This window comes from Lipophrys pholis, assembly GCF_963383615.2.
Source record: "Lipophrys pholis genome assembly, chromosome: 19".
In the NCBI taxonomy this organism is placed as follows: Eukaryota; Metazoa; Chordata; class Actinopteri; order Blenniiformes; family Blenniidae; genus Lipophrys; species Lipophrys pholis.
In genome coordinates, this window is record NC_137647.1 from 1,879,149 (window position 1) to 1,904,356 (window position 25,208).

The window sequence follows — 25,208 nt, forward strand, 5'->3', positions numbered from 1 at the left end:
GATACTAACTTTAACTGGTTTCATCTTGTCTCTGTATTACTGTTTATTACTCAGTATTACTGTTTATTACTCAGTATTACTGTTTATTCTTGTTTATTCCTGAGTATTCCTGAGTATTCCTGGAGCTTTCAGGACATTTTAGTTGTTTTTAGTTAAATTCCTTTGCTTTGTCTCAGATTCAGATTCCTGCTCCTCCAGATTCCTTCATTTTACTTTCAGCTCTTTTTTTTTCTTGTTTTTTCTCAAGTTGATTCCACATTTGTTCACTTTTTAAACGTCTCTGGTTCGTTTAGTAAAACTCTTTATTCACTTTGAGTTTTCATCTTGTAGACTTTGACTTTCAGGTTTTGATTTGACCTTTATTCTGAAATACTGACGACCTGAACTTGTGTTCACTGTTTGTGTCACAGGAGATTAAAGTATTTTTCTCATTCTGATTTCGTTCCATGCAGGTTTTGTCTTGTTTTTAACAGTTTGAAGACAGTTCAGAACTACGCTGCAAAGAATTCACGCTTATTTTGACACATGATGGATCATTTTCCTTGTTTTAAAAGTTATTCATTTTGAAATCTAGATTAAAAAATCTTATTTATAATCCAGTAAAATTTACTGGCTGTATAAACAGATCATTTCAATTACAAACAGTTTCGCTGTTTGTTTTCCGGTTCAGGAGTTTTATCTCAGTTTTTGTATTCGTGTTGTTATAGTTTTGGTCTCGGCTTGAATCGGCGTTTTTTAGTTTCATACTGACGTCGGAAGACATCCACACAAAAAGTACCAGTTTCTTTGTTTATTTCTTATTTCTGAAGCTTTTATTCTGACGGTATATTTTTCTCAGCGTGTCAAGTTAAGATATTTTCTTTTTAGTTTCACCAAAATGTTTTTATTAAAGCTCAGATCTTGAGTTTCCAGGCTGCAGTGGAGATCATTCGTGGTCGTTTCTTCATTTCTCTTCATTCTTTCCGTTCCCATCCTCAAGTGAGGTTTCGCCGCCGACTCCGTCCAGAAGGTGGCAGCAGCGCTCTGGGTTTCTGTTTCTCCTCCGTGAAGGAATCCAACATTTCTCATCTCTTCTTTTATTGTTTCAGCATAATTTGGACTTAATGTGCTTCCCGGTGCTGCGGAGGAGAAACGGCTCGCGTCTTCTGCTTCACATTGGAACCAGGAAACCAACCAGGATTTACTGCTGATCAGCAGAAACTGCCTTTATTTACATTTTATTCAACAAAGGATCTAATCAAGACGAGTGAGAAGATAAAAGATCAAAATAAAAAGGTGAAAATGAATCAAAACATATTTAAAATAATGAAGTTGATGAAACGTTAAAAAGAACTAAATTAAATGAAGTTAAAATAAATTTAAAAAGGAAATGTTTGTCTGGAATTTCAAAGTCCACCAACATTTATCATATCGTATCACCACCTCCTTCACTTCCATCACCACCTTTTCCAACACCACCTCCACTACATCACAACTACAACACATGGACTACACTACAACATCAACAACACAACGACAACAACATCAACAACATCAACAACAACAACACAACGACAACATCAACAACACAACGACAACATCAACAACACAACTACAACACCAACAACACAACGACAACATCAACAACACAACGACAACATCAACAACACAACTACAACACCAACAACACAACGACAACATCATCAACACAACTACAACAACTATATCACAACTACAACACATGGACTACACTACAACATCAACTACAACACAACAACAACATCAACAACAACATCAACAACAACATCAACAATGCCTTGAGCTGCTTTCAGGTTTCAGACTAACCTTGTTGGGTTGATTTGAATATTTAAAGTTCTCCTGTTCTCCATCATTTCATCTCCTCCTCCTACTCCTCCTCCTCCTCCTGTTCTCCTCCTCCTCCTGTTCACCTCCTCCTCCTCCTGTTCTCCTCCTCCTCCTCCTGTTCTCCTCCTCCTCCTGTTCTCCTCCTCCTACTCCTGTTCTCCTCCTCCTCCTGTTCTCCTCCTCCTCCTCCTGTTCACCTCCTCCTCATCCTGTTCTCCTCCTCCTCCTGTTCACCTCCTCCTCCTCCTGTTCTCCTCCTCCTCCTCCTATTCTCCTCCTCCTCCTCCTGTTCACCTCCTCCTCCTCCTGTTCTCCTCCTCCTCCTGTTCACCTCCTCCTCCTCCTGTTCTCCTCCTCCTCCTCCTGTTCTCCTCCTCCTCCTCCTGTTCTCATCCTCCTCCTGTTCACTTCCTCCTCCTCCTGTTCTCCTGTTCTCCTCCTCCTCCTGTTCACTTCCTCCTCCTCCTGTTCTCCTCCTCCTCCTGTTCACTTCCTCCTCCTCCTGTTCTCCTGTTCTCCTCCTCCTCCTGTTCACTTCCTCCTCCTCCTGTTCTCCTCCTCCTCCTGTTCTCCTCCTCCTCCTCCTCCTCCTCCTCCTGTTCTCCTCCTCCTCCTCCTGTTCTCCTCCTCCTCCTCCTGTTCTCCTCCTCCTCCTCCTGTTCTCCTCCTCCTCCTGTTCTCCTCCTCCTCCTGGTCTGGTCGCTCCAGAAACCTTCAGTATTCTAAGTTTCTAGCTCCTCCTTGATTTTCCTTCATTTGAATATTGGATCATAGGAGCTGCATTCAGAATCTGCTGTGTCTGTGTGAGCAGGACTGGCTCCGCCCGCACATGCCCGTCTTGGGAAGAGGAGGAAGTACTTCCTCTCGTGGTGCCATGTGCCAGAGCAGAGCTGCTTAATTATGAGAGGAGTCAAAGGGAGGGTACCTTGATATTGTAGACTGGCTTCAATCCAGCTTTTGTTTGAGATTAGTTTTGTATTTTACTCCAGTTTTATATTTTAAAACTGGTTTCACGCTTGTTTTGTGTCGTATCTTAAACGATAGTCGTGTTTGTGTCAAACTGGTTCCCGTCTCATTTCTCTCTCTGAGTTCGGTTCACACGGGTATCAGGCGGCATTTCATGAAAACGATGTGAACATGTTATTGACTGTGGTGCAGCGGTAACCTGACCCGGCGCTAATGTTAGCGAGGAGCTAATGTTAGCGAGGAGCTAATGTTAGCGAGGAGCTAATGTTAGCGAGGAGCTAATGTTAGCGAGGAGCTAACAAGGCCAGTTTGTGTGAAAGTGAATAAAATCTGGTCTGGAGGAGGCTATCCCGAGCTAATGATGCTAGCAGCGCTGCTGGAGGTGGAAACGGAGGAGTCTGTGGTTCAGAGTTAACGGGGGAGGGGTCCGGGGGGGGGGGGGGGGGGGGGGGGGGTCAGAGGGGGTCCTGTCAGCACGGCTGTAATCAGGAGGCTGCTGGAGCCGGAGCCAGCACCCGGAGAAAGCGCTCTGCCGACTGGAGATAATTGAAAATCCAAAAAGACTGCGGCTAATTTGATTACAGCAGCAATCGCTGAATTGTTCCCATTATTGAAGAGACGCGATGATGACATGAAGTCGGGTCATTATTGGTGCGGAGCTGTCGCTTCTGATGAGGCAGGAAACAATAGAGGCTGTGTGTGAGCGAGCCGCCGACACGAACTCGCTTCCTGTTCAGCCATTCAGCAGGAAGACCGGCGTCGTTCACCTCGACTCGTTTCTACAGAACCACCGTCACAAAACCTCGTTCACATCGACTCGTTTCTACAGAACCACCGTCACATAACCTCGTTCACATCGACTCGTTTCTACAGAACCACCGTCACTTAACCTCGTTCACCTCGACTCGTTTCTACAGAACCACCGTCACAAAACCTCGTTCACATCGACTCGTTTCTACAGAACCATCGTCACAAAACCTCGTTCACCTCGACTCGTTTCTACAGAACCACCGTCACATAACGTCGTTCACCTCGACTCGTTTCTACAGAACCACCGTCACAAAACCTCGTTCACATCGACTCGTTTCTACAGAACCATTGTCACAAAACCTCGTTCACATCGACTCGTTTCTACAGAACCACCGTCACATAACGTCGTTCACTTCGACTCGTTTCTACAGAACCATCGTCACATAACGTCGTTCACCTCGACTCGTTTCTACAGAACCACCGTCACAAAACCTCGTTCACTTCGACTCGTTTCTACAGAACCACCGTCACAAAACCTTGTTCACATTGACTCGTTTCTACAGAACCACCGTCACATAACGTCGTTCACTTCGACTCGTTTCTACAGAACCACCGTCACATAACGTCGTTCACCTCGACTCGTTTCTACAGAACCACCGTCACATAACGTCGTTCACATCGACTCGTTTCTACAGAACCACCGTCACATAACCTCGTTCACTTCAACTCGTTTCTACAGAACCACCGTCACATAACGTCGTTCACCTCGACTCGTTTCTACAGAACCACCGTCACAAAACCTCGTTCACTTCGACTCGTTTCTACAGAACCACCGTCACAAAACCTTGTTCACATTGACTCGTTTCTACAGAACCACCGTCACATAACGTCGTTCACTTCGACTCGTTTCTACAGAACCACCGTCACATAACGTCGTTCACCTCGACTCGTTTCTACAGAACCACCGTCACATAACGTCGTTCACATCGACTCGTTTCTACAGAACCACCGTCACATAACGTCGTTCACTTCAACTCGTTTCTACAGAACCACCGTCACATAACGTCGTTCACCTCGACTCGTTTCTACAGAACCACCGTCACATAACGTCGTTCACATCGACTCGTTTCTACAGAACCACCGTCACATAACCTCGTTCACTTTGACTCGTTTCTACAGAACCACCGTCACATAACCTCGTTCACTTCGACTCGTTTCTACAGAACCACCGTCACATAACGTCGTTCACATCGACTCGTTTCTACAGAACCACCGTCACAAAACCTCGTTCGCATCGACTCGTTTCTACAGAACCACCGTCACATAACGTCGTTCACCTCGACTCGTTTCTACAGAACCACCGTCACAAAACCTTGTTCACATCGACTCGTTTCTACAGAACCACCGTCACATAACGTCGTTCACTTCGACTCGTTTCTACAGAACCACCGTCACATAACCTCGTTCACTTCGACTCGTTTCTACAGAACCACCGTCACATAACCTCGTTCACTTCGACTCGTTTCTACAGAACCACCGTCACATAACCTCGTTCACTTCGACTCGTTTCTACAGAACCACCGTCACATAACGTCGTTCACATCGACTCGTTTCTACAGAACCACCGTCACAAAACCTCGTTCACATCGACTCGTTTCTACAGAACCACCATCACATAACGTCGTTCACCTCGACTCGTTTCTACAGAACCACCGTCACAAAACCTTGTTCACATCGACTCGTTTCTACAGAACCACCGTCACATAACGTCGTTCACTTCGACTCGTTTCTACAGAACCACCGTCACATAACCTCGTTCACTTCGACTCGTTTCTACAGAACCACCGTCACATAACGTCGTTCACCTCGACTCGTTTCTACAGAACCACCGTCACATAACGTCGTTCACTTCGACTCGATTCTACAGAACCACCGTCACATAACCTCGTTCACGTCGACTCGTTTCTACAGAACCATCGTCACATAACGTCGTTCACATCGACTCGTTTCTACAGAACCACCGTCACATAACGTCGTTCACCTCGACTCGTTTCTACAGAACCACCGTCACTAAACGTTGTCCGCCGGATGTCCTGCCGTTGATTAGTTTGAGGCTAGTTTTCCGTTTGATTTAGCGCCAGTTTTACGACTTCTGGTCCGTTTTGGTCTCCGTTGAAACACGACACGGGGACGCTACGTCACCTTTTCTCAGGTTTTATGCTCATGTTTCTTTACGAGTTTTGGTTTCAAGCTGGATGTTTGTTTGTTTTTCTTGCTATGCGACCAGTTTTAAACTATCCGCTCTGGATTCCTGCTTCTCTCGCCTCTTTCAGTCCGTTGTTTTGCTAGCTTTGCGCTGGTTTCAAGATGGTCTTCAAGTACGTTTCCCGTTGAGTTTCAGCTAAATCTGGGGCTTGATGCAGCTCAAGCATTATTTTAGCTTTACACTCATATTACACTGACTTTGGCTTTAATTTTATACCCGTTTTACTTTGTTAACTTTGAGCTTTAGGATCTTCCCGCTTTGTGAGTAGCTTTGCCGCCAGTTTCAGACTGGTGGGTTTAATTTTGGACGAGTTTTATGCCAAAAATACAAATAGCTTTTACTTGATTTTAGTAAAAATGTCTTGCTAGTTTTGGACTGGTTCCAGAATAATAAAGTAATTTTCTGCTAGTTTTTGATTTGAGATTTTATTTATTTTTATTTTTTTATTTTTTTATTTTAATTAGCTTTGGAAAGGTTTTAGGCAAAATTTGGCAATAATTTTTCTAAAATATCTTTTAGATCTTTTTTATCTTTTATATCTTTTAACATGGTTTCAAGCTAGTTCTGGACTGGAGCGCGAGTTTCAGTGCTAGCAATGCTATTAGCTATTAGCAGATGTCAAACATCAAAACAACTTGCTAAGCTAATGCTAACAGAGATGTTCTCAGTTTGAAATTATTCATTAAAAAAGAGGAAGTTGCCACAAAGTTCACAAGTTTGACCCCCCCCCCCGACCCAAACCCCCTCCCCCACCCTCACACAATTTGAATCTTGAGTCTCCGGACCTCGTTGACATTTGAGTGAGCATTAGCAAAATTGTAACTGCATCATAATCACAATGTGTTGATGATGATGATGATGATGATGATGATGATGATGCTGATGATCGGGAGGTGTGTGGGAGCTCGGGGGTATTTAAGCTACCAACACACACACACACACACACACACACACACACACACACACACAAAATGCTGGTCCACCTGGCTTGTCGTGCCCTGTCTCTTTAAGACCATCCTTCCTCGCCGTGTCGTCCCCGGTTTTGGCTGCGTGCCTCGTTTTTCTCGCCGCTCGCAGGCTTTTCTGTGTGAAGCGGCGGTTTGAGGTTTATTTATTTCTGCCTGCCAGCGTCTCTGCTCCGCTCGGTTTGTGGCGCGGAGACGAGGTTAGCATTGATCGCGTCATCCTGCAGTTGGCTCTGTGGGAGCGTTCGATAGAAGCAAACATTCGTCTTGTCTGTCCGACTTCGGAGGAAACCTCGTTCATTTCTCTCACAGCAGCGACACAAAAGATTTCTTTTATTGGCTTTTTTAGATTCGAGTCCGATCACTTTTCAGTTTTAATCTAAACTTGATTGTGACCACAGAGCTAGCTAAACTGAATCTGATGCTAAGGCTACTTTGATAGCAGTTAGGTTGTGAGCAAATTAGAATGTATTTTTACGCAATCACCCTCACGTATGGCAATAAGGTAACTTCCTATTACTGATATATGGCCCCAATCCTGAAGCTAGTTTGCTAGCTTGCTAATTTGCATATCCACTCTTCACATAAGGCTTTAATGCTAATGCTACATAATTAGCGTCCTATTTGGTTTTTACATCAACGCCACTTTGAGAGTCACAATTTATCCAGCTGTGCTATGCTAATGCTAATTGCTATCATAATAGCAATAGCATTTTGCTAGCTGGGTAATTGGCGTGAGTGATTTCACAAACCCCCTCATATATATTGTTCATGCTATGTTGCTCACGATAAGGTAGATATCAAATGAGCAATCTCTTCACAAAATCACGTTTGTCTTAACGAGTTAATTTTTATCTACGTTTTATCTTTTCATCAAACTCAATTGATACAAATTTTGCCATTTTTCTCTTTAAAGTTTGTTCAATGAAAATGTTTCATGAGCATTTTGTTAACTGTATAATTAGCATGTTTTCATGTAATGCTAATGCTATTTGAGGACTTTACGAGGAATGTTCCCATTATAGTTCACAACTGATTACATCCGATGATGGAAATGTCGCTAATCAGAAATTTTAATCTCGACGCGATCCAGGCTGAGACGATGCAGCGTTGTCGTACCTTCTCACGACGCCCGAGCCTTTGCGGCGGCAGCAGCAGCGGCTCCTTTGTTCCCGAGCTGAGCGGGCGTTTTTCCCCGCAGACCTCGTTGTGGACGAGTCGTCGATGTGGTCGATACAACGTGGGATTGTTGACGGAGTCGCAGCGCGGAGCAACGCTCCGGATGTTTGCTCCTCCGATCGATGCTCCTTCACCACCTCCTCAAACACAAACATTGGAAATCTTTGGTGGGGAGAGGCCAATTAATTACCCCTATGAAGAATGAAGGTCTGGGAGATCTGCCTCTTACTTTTGGTGGGGTGGGGGTGGGGGTGGGGGGGGGGGGTCGTTATCAAGCGACACCACAAAGCAATTGTTGGTCCCTCTCGGGGTTCAGTCGCCTGAACAATCGCTGGCCTGCGACTTCGTACGGATCATTAGCGGATCGCTGTTGGATCCCGGGAAGTTGCTCCTCTGGGGGGTCGGGGCAGTTATGAGGGGGGGCTTCTATCATGTACCACCAGGGACTGGCAGCTGAAGAGGAGGCGCTCGTTAGCAAAACACACAACATGGTTGTTTTGGGGCCACGAATCCCGACAGGCCAAGAATCACATTTCAGAATGACGTCCATGATGCTAATGGATGCTAACAAGTAGAAATGCTAAGCGCAGTGTTAGCACGATGTCGACAGACTTCACATAAACTGTTTTCTATCGATCAGTTGTTGCGGTGCTCATGCTATGCTAAGGTTTAGCAGTGTTAGCTTACAATCTAGCTTCAGCTGTTTCAGTTACTACTCAGTGGTTAGCATTGACGTTAGCATTATCTGGCTCCACTTGGTTTTCAAAGTTCTTTAATGCTAGCCTTCCTCCTTGAGGGTGCACCAAGATAAGTTTTTATCATTAGCATTATCTTTTTAACACATATTTTGTTTACAAACTTGCCCTTTGATGCTAATGCTACTTCAATACCAATAACATAACTCGCTAACTAGCAGGTTTTCTTCCTAAACTCTACTCTATAAACGTTTGAATGTGTGAATGCTATTGTGTTTGCAATAATGCTACCAGCTAATTGTCATGCATGTTTCAAAACATTCCTTCATGCTAATGCTATTTTACTAGGAAAGATGTAGCTAGCTAATTTGCATGTGCATTCTCATATGTACATCATATATGGCTACAATGCTGATGTGCTTTAGCTAGCATCAATGTGACGAGCTCAGTAGCCCGTTTTCTACAAACTCATTGTCATTTGTAGATTTGACGCTAATGCTGTTTCACCTATAATAATGTAGCGAGCTAATTAGCATTCACAGTTTCATAAATTGATATGATGCTAATGCTATTTCTCCACTAAATATTATATCTGGCTAATTAGTATGTTGTTGTTTTTTCCACAAACTAACCCTCACATATAGCTTTGCTCCTAATGCTATTTTGTTGTTAGCCATTAGGTCACTAGCTGATTAGCATGCAGGTTATTATCTTAGATTATTGTAATGTTAGCTCATAGCATAGCCTGTAATGTTAGCTGATAGCATTAGCTCATAACATTAGTTTATAGCATTAGCTTGTAATGTTAGCTGATAGCATTAGCTTGTGGCATTAGATTTTAGCATTAGCTCATAGCATTAGCTCGTGGTGTTCAGCTGTTGTTATTCTGCAGGACTGCTGACTCATTGAAATGAATTGTCTGAGTGGAAGTCGACTGGAACTCGGTGAGGAAACGTTGGAGTTTCACCTGCAGTCACGTCACAAACCGAGATAGCGAACCGACGAGCTTCTGTAGCCGCTCGAACAAACGAGCTAACCGGACAAATAAATAAAGCAGCAGAGCTTTTTTATTTATTTTGCTCTTCCTTGAACCCGTGCTCCAATTTGTTTGTCCAAACAGACGTATAATTTAATTCGTGTTTTGAATGTCGTGTGAAAGAAACACATTTCCTCGTTGAAATGAGAGGAGAAAAAAAAAAAAAAAAAAGCACAAAGAGAATTGGCGAGGTGCTGATGGCTTTTCCGTACGGCGGCTGCATAAAGCCCCGTGTCAGAGAGCAAAGTGAAAGTCGCTGTTAAATATGTAAAATCCCGCCTGTGTGGTGAACGATAGAGGCTGGCACCTCGTCGCCGGGTGCCGACTCGCCTGGCGGCGCTTCAAACGCCTGTTGACTGACTTTGAAAAGACTTCCTGCTTCTCGACTTGACTCTGGGCTTTCTGAGATTGTGTGACCGTCGGCCTTCTCTGGTGACAAAGTTTCTAGGACCGTCCGATTCTCTCGCTTTTCCATTATCTGCAGCACGTCGACTCCTCAGTTACAATCAGTTAAAAAAAAAAAGTGGAACTTATTTTTTTCGTTACGTTGTTTGAGGATCCAGATCCTAGTCGGCGTCGTTCCAACGTCCTGTTGAAGTTCACGAAACACTCGAGTGTCGTCGACGTGCGGCGGATTCCAGCGTTCGACTGTGAAACTAAACTCACGTCAACGATTTCACTGATTTTCACTGTCTTGATAGGACTCGAGTTGATCTGGTCAATTTACCGAAAAGTTTGTGATTTAAAAAATAATTGGTAAATTTTTCTTTAATTTCCTAAAAATGACGGTGTCGTTTCATTTTTTTATGGAAATCGAAGGACGGATCAGTTTCTCAGATCTCCTTCTGCAAAGAGATTAAAAAGAATCTGCGACAAATGGAAATAAAGAAATCTGTATTCTATTTGTCAACATCGCTGCAAAGTTCAGCCTGTAGTTCTCACTGTGACCAGCAGGCGGTGCTACAGAAACCAACTTTCACAGTTTGACGGAAAACCCGTGCGTACGAGGATTAAAAAGGTTCTCGTGAGTCGACTGGAATCGCGTCGTTTGTGCTAAATATTTATGTTAACGGCCAAAATGTCCCATATAAAGGAGATGATAGAGACACCTCAGGTAGATCAAAGGAGATCAGCGTCTGTTGCCAAGGAGACGCTCAGCGTTTCACACAGGGATGTTGCTACCTGACTTCTTTAGTTAGCATCGGAGTGAGCTAACGGCTAACATGCTAACGATGCAAACTCGGTTCCGCAAACAAACGTGACCTTGGCGAATATCCTGTGCTCTACCGAGTGTAGCTCTAGTTTGAATTGTGAACGTTCGGTGGGAAGAAACGCCACGTTAGTTCCCCCGTTGGTCGTCGGCTGCGCCACACTGATGCTGAAGAGTCGCTGACGTCCGACCAGACGAGTCCAAGTCGTCCGGAGCGAGCGACGGCTCCGCGCGCTCGTCGTTACCCGCACGATCCGCCGCTTGACAAACGGCGTCCGGGTGGATGACGGCGGTCCGGAGCAGTCGAGGAACGGTGGGAGGGAGCGGAGACAAACTAGCGCCTGAGCCGGCGGCATCGATCGGCGTGCGGACGTCGTATTAAATCGAATAACGCACCTTCGTCAGGCTGAATCGGACGAACGTTTCAATACCAAACGACTTCGGCTCCTTCTATTAACGTAGAACTGCTCTCAATTATCGCTCGCACTCCGATTGTCTGATGCTAATGAAGATGAAACACTTTCATTTTTCCACTTAATTACTTCATATTTAACAAAGGTGCAGAGCCGTCAGCCCCCCCCCCCCCCCCCCCCCCCCCCCACACACACACACACACACACACACACACACACACCACCTCCGTCTCACTGTGAGTACAATCCTTTCATTCCTCCATGTTTCTATTTCTGTAAGGAATTCACCTGATCCTGCTTTAGTGAGGGGGGGGTTACAGGTGGGTCCGTGGTGGGTCCCATTGGCAGGTAGCACTGGAGTCGGCTAATTGTGTGTGTGTGTGTGTGTGTGTGTGTGTGTGTGTGTGTGTGTGTGTGTGTCTGCTGCTCTGTCTGTCTTTGATAAGTAATTCATCTGTTTGGCCTGGCAGCACTGCCTTGTTGCTTTCATGTCACTCTCACTTTCAGTGTGTGCGTTTGTGTGTGTGTGTGTGTGTGTGTGTGTGTGTGTGTGTGTGTGTGTGTGTGTGTCCCCCTCCAGGCTCAGTGTCTGTAGTCGTGGTCAACAGGGGGTGACTCCTCTGCTGTGTCTGCCTCTCTCGGGGTCTCCTGGTGCCAACATGGCTGCTTCATCTCGCTCCGTCTCCCCCAGCCAGCTTCTTTCTAATTGGACGCCCCCCAGAACCCTCTACCACCACCACCCCCACCCACCTCCACCCTCCTTCCCGAACTTCCAACCCAGAAACTCAAAGTCAAAATGTGCACAGACACTGACTGATGTGGCACCCAGAGGTAGAGACTCTCCGGGGGGTCTCGGTTCTCCGCAGACCTCCTCCCCACATGTGACCCCCCCCTGCTCTCAACCCCCCCCCATAACACCCCACTCCCCATAACCCCCACTCCCTTCATTCATTAACATGTCGGAGGCACTGGAATCAATGCACTTGTCTCCCAATCTGCCCTTTATCATGTTAATATGATTTCCATTGATGGAACGCTTCGTCAACACACACACACACACACACACACACACACACACACACACACACACACACACACACACAGTTTTACATATTGACTTTCTCTAATTCATCACTCTTGTTGTGCAGAATCGCTCACAGATCACAGACGCATGTCGGCTCCAGGATCATTTTTCTCTTCGGAGCGTCTCCGTCTCCCGGGTCGGTTCTCACGCCAACGAGTTCGAGTGAAAACACAAAACTCACGTTGCATCTTGGTTTCTATTCACATGTGTGCATGTATGTGTGGTTTAATTACAAAACAACCCACAGCGCCATCTAGTGGCCCATCGTGGAAACTACGTCGTTTTCAGTGTTTCTGCCGTCACCGTGGAAACGGATATCATTCTAGAAAATGAAACCACTCTGAAACAAAAATGATTTTTCACTAGAAACATTGACGTGTGGATGTGTGGACGTGTTAACGTGTCAATCCCGGGTCAACGTTTCCATGTTAGCTTCGATGCTAATGTTAGCACCCAATCACAACCTGGCCCTCCGGCTCCTCCCAACCTGCGGCAATACAGTCAGATTCAATGAGATGAGCTGCTGTGAAACTTATTGCGGATGCTAAGGTAATGCTAAGCTGTGCTAATGCTAAGGTAATGCTAAGCCTCTGATGAAAGAAACTCGAGGTCAGTTTCATGTTTCATTTGAACACTTTGTCCTTTTATTCTCATAGAAAATGGAATTTATCGAACACACACACACACACACACACACACACACACACACACACACACACGCACACACACAAAGTCACACACCCGTAGCGTTGGGTCTTGACTCCGGCTGTGCAGCATCGCTCTCTGAAAGCAAACACTGCAGCTTCCACCTTAGCCGCTCTGCTAATGTTCTCCACAAAATACAATCTGGCCCGGGTGGTAATAATGTTTACGGCTCCTCCAAATGGAGAATTGCCCCAACCTGTAACACCGCTACACAAGGAAATGAGAACTTAATGCCCCGTAGAGCCGTGCAGCAGCGGCAGCAGCATATATTTTATTATATAGTACAAAGGCGGAGTGACGCCTCTCTTATCGCAGCGCTTTGCTTTTTACACTTCTGAGAGGATTTTAATGCATCTTTAATTGCTCTTGTTTTTAATGCATTTGTTGGGATTTTCTCCGTGTGTGTGTTTTCTTCTGCCGGGTAACATTTTCCACACGAACTTTCCATTAAAAATGTATTTTATGGCCTCATCTGGACACGAGCATATTAAATTATAAGGAAATGTATTGGTTGATCTCAGGATTTCACAGTGTGATGATGAAGATACGAGCCAAACGTCCATTCGGCTCCACGATCGTCATTAACCAGAGACAATTAAACCACAATTAACCACAATTTACACTTCTGAAGAACATCCTCACTTAAAATCTACCTTTATATAATTACTCATGATTTATTTACAACACATATTGAAGAATAAAATATAAAACAAAAAAATATATATATAAAATACTATTAGCACACTGCTAATAGCTTGGACGAAGGCTTGCCCTGTTATAAACAACATCTCGCCCCTGCTAATCAAAGATTAATACATTTTCGGGATTAATTAACTCAGTGGACTCGTGTAGGTTTATTTTTCGCAGGCGGACCTTCAGCAGATCCGACGTCGGATATCCTGCGAAGAAAAGGTGAAGTGAAGATTTTTAGGTTTTTTCTTCGCCGGAGTTGTTGGGATCTCAGCTTCTTAATGTTTCACCTGTCCGGCCAAATTTACATCAAATTAATGTTTTCCAGAGAAGATCTGTGTAAAGTGCAATGTCTTCGGAACGCACCGGCATTTGTCCGTGTAAACAGGAAGGTTTCTTAAACTTGTTTAATTTAACGGCTTTTCTCCAACAAAGTGAACTTTTCTTATATTACTACACCATCATCTGCATATAAGAACATCTATTATATTACTACACCATCATCTGCATATAAGAACATCTATTATATTACTACACGATCATCTGTGTACGCGGGAAACATTTCTTCATATGTACTCCTGGTAATACCATGAAGCTGACAGGTTTATATTCTGTTGTCCTCTGTGTGTGGTTGTATTGTGTAAAACTGCTCCAACTAGTGGCCAGACACGTCAAGTGCAGCCTGCTGTGTTTGTAGATGTCTTTAAAAGATGCCGCTCCCCGCCGGTCTTCGTCATGTAAACAGGATCGACGCTAATTGAATATAAAAAAAAGAAGAGAAATAGAATTGCATTTTTATAGCGTAATAGTTGCACAGACCACCGACTGTGAGCAACAGTTGCCTCCGCTTCACTTATACAGCAACAATTAAAGCCGAGCCAAGTCGCTGCCGGTGCTCCATAAAAGCCTTTCGATTACAGCTGCGGCAGGAAGCAGCCAATCGGGAGCGTCGCTTCAGACCACGAGCTGCCAGAGACTTTTGCTTCTCTAAATTGTTCAATCAGTGATCTGGCAGGTTTTGCTCTGCCGGGCTTGAGTGGAACCGGAGGTCCGGAGACCCGGTCCAGGGACCCGGTCCGCCTCCCCGCAGTCCTCCACGAGTATTTACAGTCTGCAGCCGTCGTAAATCTACATCGGCTCATCGCAAGCAAATATATGAATTCCTGCTGAAGAATGTGGCTCGCCATCATTACGGCGCCGACTGAAGCAGCTCGGCTCAGATAATAGCCTCAATATTTCATTACGTGTTTGAAGTGGTGGCTGCAACGCGGAAAGTTCAAGAAGAATATGTAAAAGTTGTCATCAGCAGCAGGATTCATCGGAACATGTATATTTAATGGGGTCTTGCAGGAGTGGGGCTGCTTTCATTTCGTTTCATGTGGAAAAGCCGAGCACGAGGAGTCGGCAGCGTCCGACCAGCTGGGATTTAATGTGCCTCGCTCACACATCAAAACTCGCTAAGTTGCTTAAAAAAAAAAAAAGAGTCGGAATTACAAGTAAAGCCCCCCGTCCCGTCCCCCACACACACACACACACACACACACACACACTTTGGTTTTTCTCCTCCATGTGGAGCCGCAGTGTGATTCTGTGTTTGGCAGTGAGCGGCGTCATCTGCAGCCGCAGCCTCGTCGACGTCGATTTGCTGCCATAATTAACTTTTTAATGCACCGAATTTTTCATATCTATTACAAATGAGTGTGTTTGTGCAGATTTCATCCCGGTTACGACCGCTGGATCGCTGCAGCCGGCACAAACTGCCAAACAGGGTTTTTTTTTTTTTTTTTGCCCTATAATGAGAGTCCACAGTGGAGTTTTACTGGTGAGGAGAAATAAAAAAAAAAGATCCTCTCCTCTGCTTCTCTACGCTCCGGTTCTGCTCTTTAATGTGTTTGAATCCGTGGCAGTCTGCTCAGCCCTCGCATGTACTCCAGTGTCAACGACCGGCCGTAACGTTACAGCCAACAGGTGAAGTGAGGACACTGATTATATCGGTCGGTCGGGTTTCACCAGACCTGGATTAAAGGTCGTTTGTCGGAGTCCTCCAGGTGCAGACTTCCTCCGTCATGTTGCCTCTTTCTGCATTTTAAAAGTTCACAAACAAAATAAATGATTAAAACCTCAATTCTGTTACGATTGAACCGAATCAGTAACATGACGTCATAACAGCCTTGTGATGTCACTTCCTGCTGCTTTTCTATTGGTTATGATCGTCTGAAGCAGATAGCAGTGATCACAGTGTGATGTGTCCAGGAATCTGTCTGCGGACTGTCACACTGTACAACTTAAGACCAAAGATTTTAGGCCACGGTTATGATCGTATTTTTCTTTTTTTTTCTTTTCAAAACATCTGAAATGTTTTTCTGCTTTAAATCAGACAAAACTTCCAGAGATCTGGGTGTAATAAAGCCCAACTCCTGCAGGGGGCGCCTGGTGGTCTGGGTGTAATAAAGCCCTGCTCCTGCAGGGGGCATCTGGTGGTCTGGATGTAATAAAGCCCTGCTCCTGCAGGGGGCATCTGGTGGTCTGGATGTAATAAAGCCCTACTCCTGCAGGGGGCGCCTGGTGGTCTGGGTGTAATAAAGCCCTACTCCTGCAGGGGGCGCCTGGTGGTCTGGGTGTAATAAAGCCCTGCTCCTGCAGGGGGCATCTGGTGGTCTGGATGTAATAAAGCCCTGCTCCTGCAGGGGGCATCTGGTGGTCTGGGTGTAATAAAGCCTTGCTCCTGCAGGGGGCATCTGGTGGTCTGGATGTAATAAAGCCCTGCTCCTGCAGGGGGCATCTGGTGGTCTGGGTGTAATAAAGCCCTACTCCTGCAGGGGGCGCCTGGTGGTCTGGGTGTAATAAAGCCCTGCTCCAGCAGGGGGCATCTGGTGGTCTGGTTGTAATAAAGCCCTGCTCCTGCAGGGGGCGCCTGGTGGTCTGGGTGTAATAAAGCCCTGCTCCAACAGGGGGCGCCTGGTGGTCTGTGTGTAATAAAGCCCTGCTCCAACAGGGGGCGCCTGGTGGTCTGGGTGTAATAAAGCCCTGCTCCAACAGGGGGCGCCTGGTGGTCTGGGTGTAATAAAGCCCTGCTCCAGCAGAGGGCGGCTGGTGCCCCGTTTCTTGCCTAGACCTATTCTTGCCCTGCTGAATGACCCCCCTCCTCTTGCCCGCCGCCCCTCCTACGGCTCCCGGCCCCACCTAATCCCCCCCACCTTCCTCCTGCCCCCGGCCCCCCTGCACCTGCCCCTGCAGCAGCCTGATTTGCCCCGCAGGCTGACCTGGGGGCTGTTGTTTAATCACCGGGGCATTTTAACAGCTTGTCAGTAATGAAAGATGTTGGGAGGCTAACTGGTGCAAACATTACGATAAATCCGCCTCTCTGGGGCAGCGGGGGTGGGGTGGGGGGGGGGCTCCACGCCCATAAATCTTCACTTTGGGGCTGCAGAAATGACGGCTATTAAAATAATGAATGGGATGATTAATTTTTCACATCAAAGATTAAAAGCTGTGAGAGCGATCGTCAAGAGTCTCCGGAAACATTTGAAGCAGGTTTCCCGCCGTTTTTCTGCTGAGCCAAGCGGAAACTCAACCGGCGATGTCGGGTTTCTTTTACACTTTATTCTGAAACGTGATTTACGACTTTTCACACCAGTTGAACATATTTAACCTGCTTCTGAATGTATTTTCAATTAGTTTGGCACTAGATTCCCCTCACCTTTCACACCAGTTTCTGGTAGAATGAATGAATAGCATTATTTAGCATTAACTTATTTGGATTTTCTACATGTGCATACAAATTAAAACACACAAATATATATTAATCATTTTGATGACATGTAAAAAGAAAACCCGAGGATGACACAAGAAAGTCATAGATAACTTATCTCCATTGTGGTCTTCATACATTTTTTTTTTTTACTATAAAATAAGTAAAAAAAACAAAAATATGAAAGTGACATTATAGTGAACAATTAAAAAAACTAAATTGTACAAAGGTATGGTATAAATCTAGAATAGATGGATAAAATACAAGTTCTTCCTATTCAAATCTATTACACAGAAGTATTTATCACAAATATATATCCCAAATCCAAACTGAGAACTCCGACTGCGCTGAGCTCCGGCCGTCGGGTCTGACGTAACAGAGTATTTAAAAAAACTGTGATATTTCTCAACGTTTCTTACATTTAAACATAAATTGGCTTTGAGTCGCCAAAAAATTCTGATTCCTGAAGACTCCGCCCACCGTGGAGATTTAGAAAAGGTCTGCGTCTCTGTTTGCAGCTGAAGACTGGAGGAAGCGAGGTGTTTTTTCCAGCACTCTGATTGGCCACCGTGGCTTCATGCTGCTCGTTATACTGCCCCCTGCAGGTCTGGCTGCTCATAGCAGCTCTAAACCAGGTGGATAGTCGTAAACATGGAGGGGAAATATCTGGATAAGGTCTAGAGGTCTGGAGGTCTGAAGGGTCTAGAGGTCTGGGGGTCTGAAGGGTCTAGAGGTCTGAAGGTTCTGGAGGTCTGAAGGGTCTAGAGGTCTGGAGATCTAGAGTTCTGGAGGTCTTGAGGTCTGGAGGGTCTAGAGGTCTGGAGATCTAGAGCTCTGGAGGTCTTGAGGTCTGAAGGTTCTGGAGGTCTGAAGTGTCGAGAGGTCTGGAGATCTAGAGTTCTGGAAGTCTTGAGGTCTGGAGGGTCTAGAGGTCTGGAGATCTAGAGTTCTGGAAGTCTTGAGGTCTGAAGGGTCTAGAGGTCTGGAGGATCCAGGTTGTTCTGCACCTGTTGGAGAACTTCAATAACGAAGGTAAAGAAAAAGGCGGCAGAACAAGGAGCTTCTCCCGGCATGGTCCAATTATCGTAGCGTTCCCGGGCGACGGCATTCCGGTACGACGGCGTTCCGGTACGACGGCGTTCCGGTACGACGGCGTTCCCGTAGGACCGCATTCCGGTACGACGGCGTTCCCATACGACGGCGGCGCCACCTGCCCACCTTCGAGCCTTCAAAGGGAGTTTGGTCTGTTCGTTGGACAGGACAGGACATGGATCCAGGTTTTCACGCAGCCAAAGTTCTTCTCAAAGTGTCCTGGCGTCTCCCGCCTCTTCGATGTTTGGCGGGGTTTGGGTTTCGCCGGCGGCGGCGGCGGCGGCGGCGCCTCCTTCATGCGCCCCCATCCACCTCGCTAACGATCCGGGAAGTGCCGCAACAAAACATCCACATCGGCCGCTCGTATCCCTCGCCGATCAATCCTGACATTTCCTCCTGCCCTTATCGGAGGTAACGGAGCGTTCAGGGGTCGTTACCGATGATGTCGGCGCCGTTTCTTTGGCTTCCTCAGGTTCCTTTTTTTTTTTTTTTTTTTTTTTTTTTAAACCGGCTGTAATGTTGTTGTTTTCCTTCCAGTTTCTGTTAACAAGTATCAGACCCGTGTTTGTGTTTTCCTGCAGCTCACCGACTCTTTCAAGTCAGCAAGTCGATTCGCAGTTTCTGATACATTATTTAGCGCCGGCGGCCGTTAGAGGCTACCGCCGCTACGCTAACGGCCAGCAGGAAGCCCCCGTTCACTTTACTGCACTTATCACTTCCTCAGAGCTGATGTCAAATTCACACACACACACACACACACACACACACACACACACACACACACACACACACACACACACACACACACACACACACACACACACACACACACACACACACACACCATGAAACATGTTTTTAATTACTTTTGATTAATGACAAACTGTGTGTGTGTGTGTGTGTGTGTGTGTGTGTCTTTCTGTTTGAAGTTACTGAATGTAATCTACCTCCTTACTTTACTTTAGTTCATGTAAGTAACTAACTACAAGACAAGGTTATGAGTAACACTTCCTCAGATTACTGTAGTCCAGTATTTTTTTAACTCTTCGTCCCATTCTTTAATCTCAATGCAAACATTTACTGAGCAGAGAAGGAAGTAACAGTTTACAAATACTCACATTAATGTAACTAGATAGTAATCTATTAGTATGTGTATGAGTATTGACTGACATAAGTACAATTGTAATCTACCTGACTACTTTTAAAATCAGAAAAAAAAAAGTTTATTGAGCAGAGCTGGACTTCCTGTTCATGTGAGTAACTAGTACTTTGATGTATTTATACTTTAATTGTACTCATACTTGAGTACAATTTACACCAAATAATCAATTTAGATTAATTTATTAGGTAGGTTACTTAGTTACAATTTACTTTGCCCATATTAGAATAAGTTACAACTGAGTTGTACAAGTAACAAAGTAGTATTTTATTCATACTTTTATGAATATTCTTTTCAAGCATGCATAAACCCATTTCAGCACGTAATCTACTATTAAACTAATGACCAGTCACTACTGAGCAGCGGAGAAACAGATTACAAGTACTTACATCGGTGTAACTAAGGAGTACTTCTTGGAATATTTCTCGAGAGCAAAGTAATCTGACTCATACTTGAGTACAGTTATTAATTGGGACACTTTTAAAACTAAGTCACGACTGAGCAGGAGTAAAATTTTGGGATTCCAACGACTTCAATCACTGTAATCAGGGAGTACTTTTGAATAATTTTAGTCAGGTATGTACTTTTAGATACTTTGTAACTTAAATACTTTATTTCCATTGTGTTGATGCTTCTGTTTTGTTTTCCGATGAAGAAATGTGATATTTAACAAAAACTTGGTTGATTTCTGGTTTCTTAACATGTTTCACTGTCCAGTCGTCTCACCAGATCTTCCTTTCCTTTTTTCCTTCCTCCCTCCTCCCTCTCTCCTCCCTCTCTCCTCCCTCTCTCCTTCCTCTCTCCTCCCTCTCTCCTCCCTCTCTCCTCCCTCCCTCCTCCCTCTCTCCTCCCTCTCTCCTTCCTCTCTCCTCCCTCTCTCCTCCCTCCCTCCTCCCTCTCTCCTTCCTTTCTCCTCCCTCTCTCCTTCCTCTCTCCTTCCTCTCTCCTTCCTCCCTCCTCCCTCTCTCCTCCCTCTCTCCTTCCTCTCTCCTCCCTCCCTCCTCCCTCTCTCCTTCCTCTCTCCTTCCTTTCTCCTCCCTCTCTCCTCCCTCTCTCCTTCATCTCTCCTTCCTCTCTCCTCCCTCTCTCCTTCCTCCCTCCTCCCTCTCTCCTCCCTCTCTCCTTCCTCTCTCCTCCCTCCCTCCTCCCTCTCTCCTCCCTCTCTCCTTCCTCTCTCCTCCCTCCCTCCTCCCTCTCTCCTCCCTCTCTTCTTCCTCTCTCCTTCCTCCCTCTCTCCTCCCTCCCTCCCTCCTCCCTCCCTCCTCCCTGTCGCCCCCTGCAGGTTGAGCAGCAGCGAGTCGCCTGAAGCAGCTCTCAGCCCCCCGGCTTCAGCCGTACATGGAGACCCCCAGCTGGGCAGGTCAGACCTGTTTCTCTACCATAAATCCGTCGCTTTGCTTTTGTTGACGTGAGCAAAAAGAGGAATATTTGCTACACTGAGTTGAACCTGTCGGTTTTAAGCGGAAAGCTAAAGGCTTGGCTACTCCTAACATAAATTACATTTGGAAACCTTTAAAAAAAAAAAAGTTTTTTTTGAGCTGAATCATTATTGAAAGAGTTGTTTAAAACTTTTCAGTTGACTCGTGGAAAGTTAGTATTGAGCTCAAGAAATTAACGATTTTTTATGCCAAATTAGAGCTCAACTCTGCCCCCTCTGGTGATTGGTGGTGCTGCATTATTGGGTTCGTATGTTCCGAGCTTCCAGGACACAAACACTCGCAGTTCAGACAGGAAACTTCTGACACAGGAAGCTTGGGCCAGAAACGAGTCTTTGAGTTGTTTTTTTTGCATTTAAAGTTGCTTCATCGTAATAATTAGATTGTTTTTGTCGCTCTGGCAGAGCGTTGTTGTTTCTGTCTTTCTTTGTGGCGCTAATGACCTTTATTCCTCCAAGTACTTCTTATCGAAGCACATTTTCCTTTTCTGCTCCATCACTTCTGGTTTGATTTGAAATACCCGGCGCCAGGGTTTCTGGTTCTTATGTGTCATTTGTGTGAGTGGTGGGTGGCGCCTCCCGGTGGCGTTGCTTTCACATGTCAATCACTTTGTCGTTCAATATGAAGAAGCTCGCTAACAGCAGACTGTCTGATAGTATCTGAGAAAAATGGCTAAAATTGTTTGAAATTGTGATTAAAACAACTAAAATAGCAAAAATCAACACTCTTTAATGAAGTTTAAAGAAAAAAATAGCCAACAGGGGCCACAGTTACTTTCAAAGAAACTTAAAACTTGCTAGTTTATCTGAAATTTTTTTTTAAGGAAAAATAGAGTAATAACCACATTTTTTTAAGTTTGGAAAGAATAGCTAATGCCTGCTGAAGAACCCAAAACTTTTATTTTATTAGAATTTTTTAAAGAAAGAAATCAATCCAAAATTGCAAGATTTTCTGTAAATGCTAAAAAAGAAAAAATACCTATTCTATTAAAATTTGTTATAAAAGCTGAAACCGGCTAAATTAGTTAAAAACAAAAAAAATAAGTTAACAAGGAAATTATCCAAAATGGTGAAACTTAGCTTAATTAAAAAAAATGTCCAAATTGGCAAACTTTTCTAAAAAAGCTCAAAGCTGTTTAAATGGCTAAAATAATTATATAACAGTATAAAGAAAAGAAAAATGGTAAAAATCTGGTTCCAAAATAAAAGCAGCACTTGAATGAGCGTCACTAAAAAACGAAAACTACTGCTTAAGATCCAGTGATGTCTACAGTTTTTACTACATTTTGGAGTAAACATTTCTGCATTAATCTAATATAAATATAATATAAATCTAAATTTGAATGATCTGCTTTTGTATTACCTCGAGATATTTTCCCATATTTCACTGTGACGACTGTAAAGTATCGTCACTTCGTCTCATTTCGATGTTCAAGGTGTGAAAGAGGATTTTAATCCCCCTTAATCCGACTGTGTGTTTTGTGCTCCACTTGTGTTTTGAAACGACGACTGAAGAAAAAGAAAAGATGTTTGATGTTTGACTCCCGCAGCTTTTCCAAAGAAATATGAATTTTACATGAAGGACTTCAGATGTTGTGACTGAAGGCAAACACACAAAGTACGACGGTGACGAGCGACTGGTGGACCAACTTCTGAGGCCTCCCGCACTTTTACAATGATCGCGTTCATGGCGGAGCCCGGAGCCGCCGCGCCGCCGGAGCCCCGCGCCGCCGCCACCATGGCGCCTTTCAATCCTGTACATTTTTAAAAAAGTCACACTTGTTTGATCAGAACTTGTGATGCCGCGAAACTTTCCACTGAACACAAACCAGCGAGTGGGAAACGCTGCGCTCATACAACTGGAAACTGGGAATTTACCAGTTTGTCAAGTTGTTGCTACCGGCCATGTATGCTAACGTGCTATGCTAATAAGTCCACAGCACTAAATCGTGATTCTGAAACTTCCCACTTTCCCAGTGGGAAACTCCCAGTTTGACAGTGCTCAGGTGCTGCCTTGTAACCAGTTAGCATTAAGAAAACCGGTGCGATAAACTGCCACCATGCAGAGGAAAACTAACCATTAATCAGGCGTGCTAATGCTAAACACAACATCTTTGGAAACAGGCTAATGCTAGGTTGCTATATGCAGCGTCTTCCTTATAAGAATAATGAGAAAATAATTTTACAAAACTGCTTTCCTCCATAAACTACCATTAAACAATGCTAATCACAGCTACTGTGGAGAGATGCTAATGCTGGTGGTACTCTCATGTTGCTCTGAGGAGAACTGAGCTAGTTCAGGGTTCAGGAAAATAGTATCAAGACGCTGAAGAGAACAACCATGGCTAATGCTAATGCTAATGCAAAAGACCAACCCAGTAAGCAGATTAAACTTCTCCTTGTAATGGATGTTATTAGCATTATTCAACAGTCTTCACCTAAGCATTAGCAACATTCAATGATATACTTCACAATGCTAATGCTAACTACTGCTCATGCTAATGGTCGATTCAATGAAACACTAAAGAAACAGCCGCTCTGCAGCTGCTCTGACAAACAAGTAACAGAGTAATCAGAGTAATGAGTTACCAAAGCATTACTGCTGACTGTGGAATTAATGAAGTTGGAAGCGGTAACTTCCCGTTTCCCAGTTTCCCAGCGGCTCCTGACAGCAGCATTAGCGCCTTCAGTTTGAATTTAAACTTGTTCTGTTTTCATGAGTTTTGACTTTATATGTTTGTGTGTGTTTTTTGTGACTTAGTGTCTGTCAGTGATGGGCTGTGTGTCGTCCCCCCCCGACACACACATACACATAACCCCCCCCCCCCCCCAACCATCCGGCCATATTGTGCTAATGCTGGCTGGTTAAGTAGCGTAAGATGAGATGGAAGCTCTTATCCGTATGGCTGAGAGTCTCGGAGTCGGCCCGATGCCTCCCCAGACGAGGCCCCCCCGCCCCCCACCGGGGCTCTCCACGGGGCCATATAGCAGGTGGCGGCCGGGATCACGGGCCCCCGCCGTTACCTCCTCTCTACTTCACGCCTCCTGGGCGGGGGGGGGGTGGGGGTGTTTCACACCGGGCAGAAGCGGGACGGTTTCCATTAGTCTAATTGCTCGGTTATCGTTCTGTATTATTGCCGTGATCACCGCCGAGGCTCGGTAATGACGGACCCCCCGTGACCCCCCCACACCGCAAACCCCCTCTCCCTCCCCCAGGCCTCCTGTATTTCTGGTGGGTGTTATGTCTCCCTCGCCGCCGCCTATTGAAAGTCGACTTGCAGCCGGCGGTGTGGGCGGAGAGAACAAACTTAAGAGGATAAACAAGCAGAAAAGAGGCTGGAATGTTTTGATGGAAGACTTTAATCAACCGCTTCTACATTCTCAACAGGTACGCTCTGATTTATGGAGCAAACACACCACTCCTCACACTGCTTCAGAAAAAAAAAAAAAAAAACTGGGCTAATTTACAATAATTCTCTGCCGCTGTGGCCGCCGCTTAACACTGTTTATATAATCATGATATAATAAGAGGAATGAAAATGGGTTTTTCACGCCGTCAAACGGCTCACAGACTCTTTAAATGATAATTACATTTCTCAGCTCCGTGTTGTGCTTCTACCCTCTTCACACCCACTTCTCACCCTAATGGTGGTGGTGGGGGGGGTGTTACTGTAATTGTGTCGCCATGTGACCCAGTGTTACTCCCAACATATGATTCCCCCTTCCAGTATGACCCCCCCCCATCAGTGAGAATTATAAATGGTTCATTTACCCTGAAAAACATTTTTTCCAGTCGAATCTCAGGAGAGTTAGCATTAGCATTAGCATTGCCTTCCTGTGGCAGATTTTCCACCACTGCTAATTTCTGACTTCATATCTGTGTTCATGTCTTTCATACATCCAGACTCCTCGTTTCCACGGCAACGTTTCAGCTGAAAACGCATTGTTGTTCTTTCACGTTTACGCA

The 25,208-nt window shown here is 45.1% G+C and overlaps 1 protein-coding gene across 1 annotated transcript in view; it reads left to right on the forward strand.

Annotated features, from left to right (window-relative positions):
* The first annotated feature begins 1,222 nt into the window (after positions 1-1,222).
* Positions 1,223-25,208, forward strand: part of LOC308125180 (RNA binding protein fox-1 homolog 3-like) — a 237,529-nt gene continuing 213,543 nt past the window's right edge. The window contains 2 exon segments of the mRNA XM_080488720.1: positions 1,223-1,275; positions 21,089-21,166. Coding sequence (XP_080344846.1) covers positions 21,145-21,166 — 22 coding nt within the window. The 5' untranslated portion in view covers positions 1,223-1,275; positions 21,089-21,144.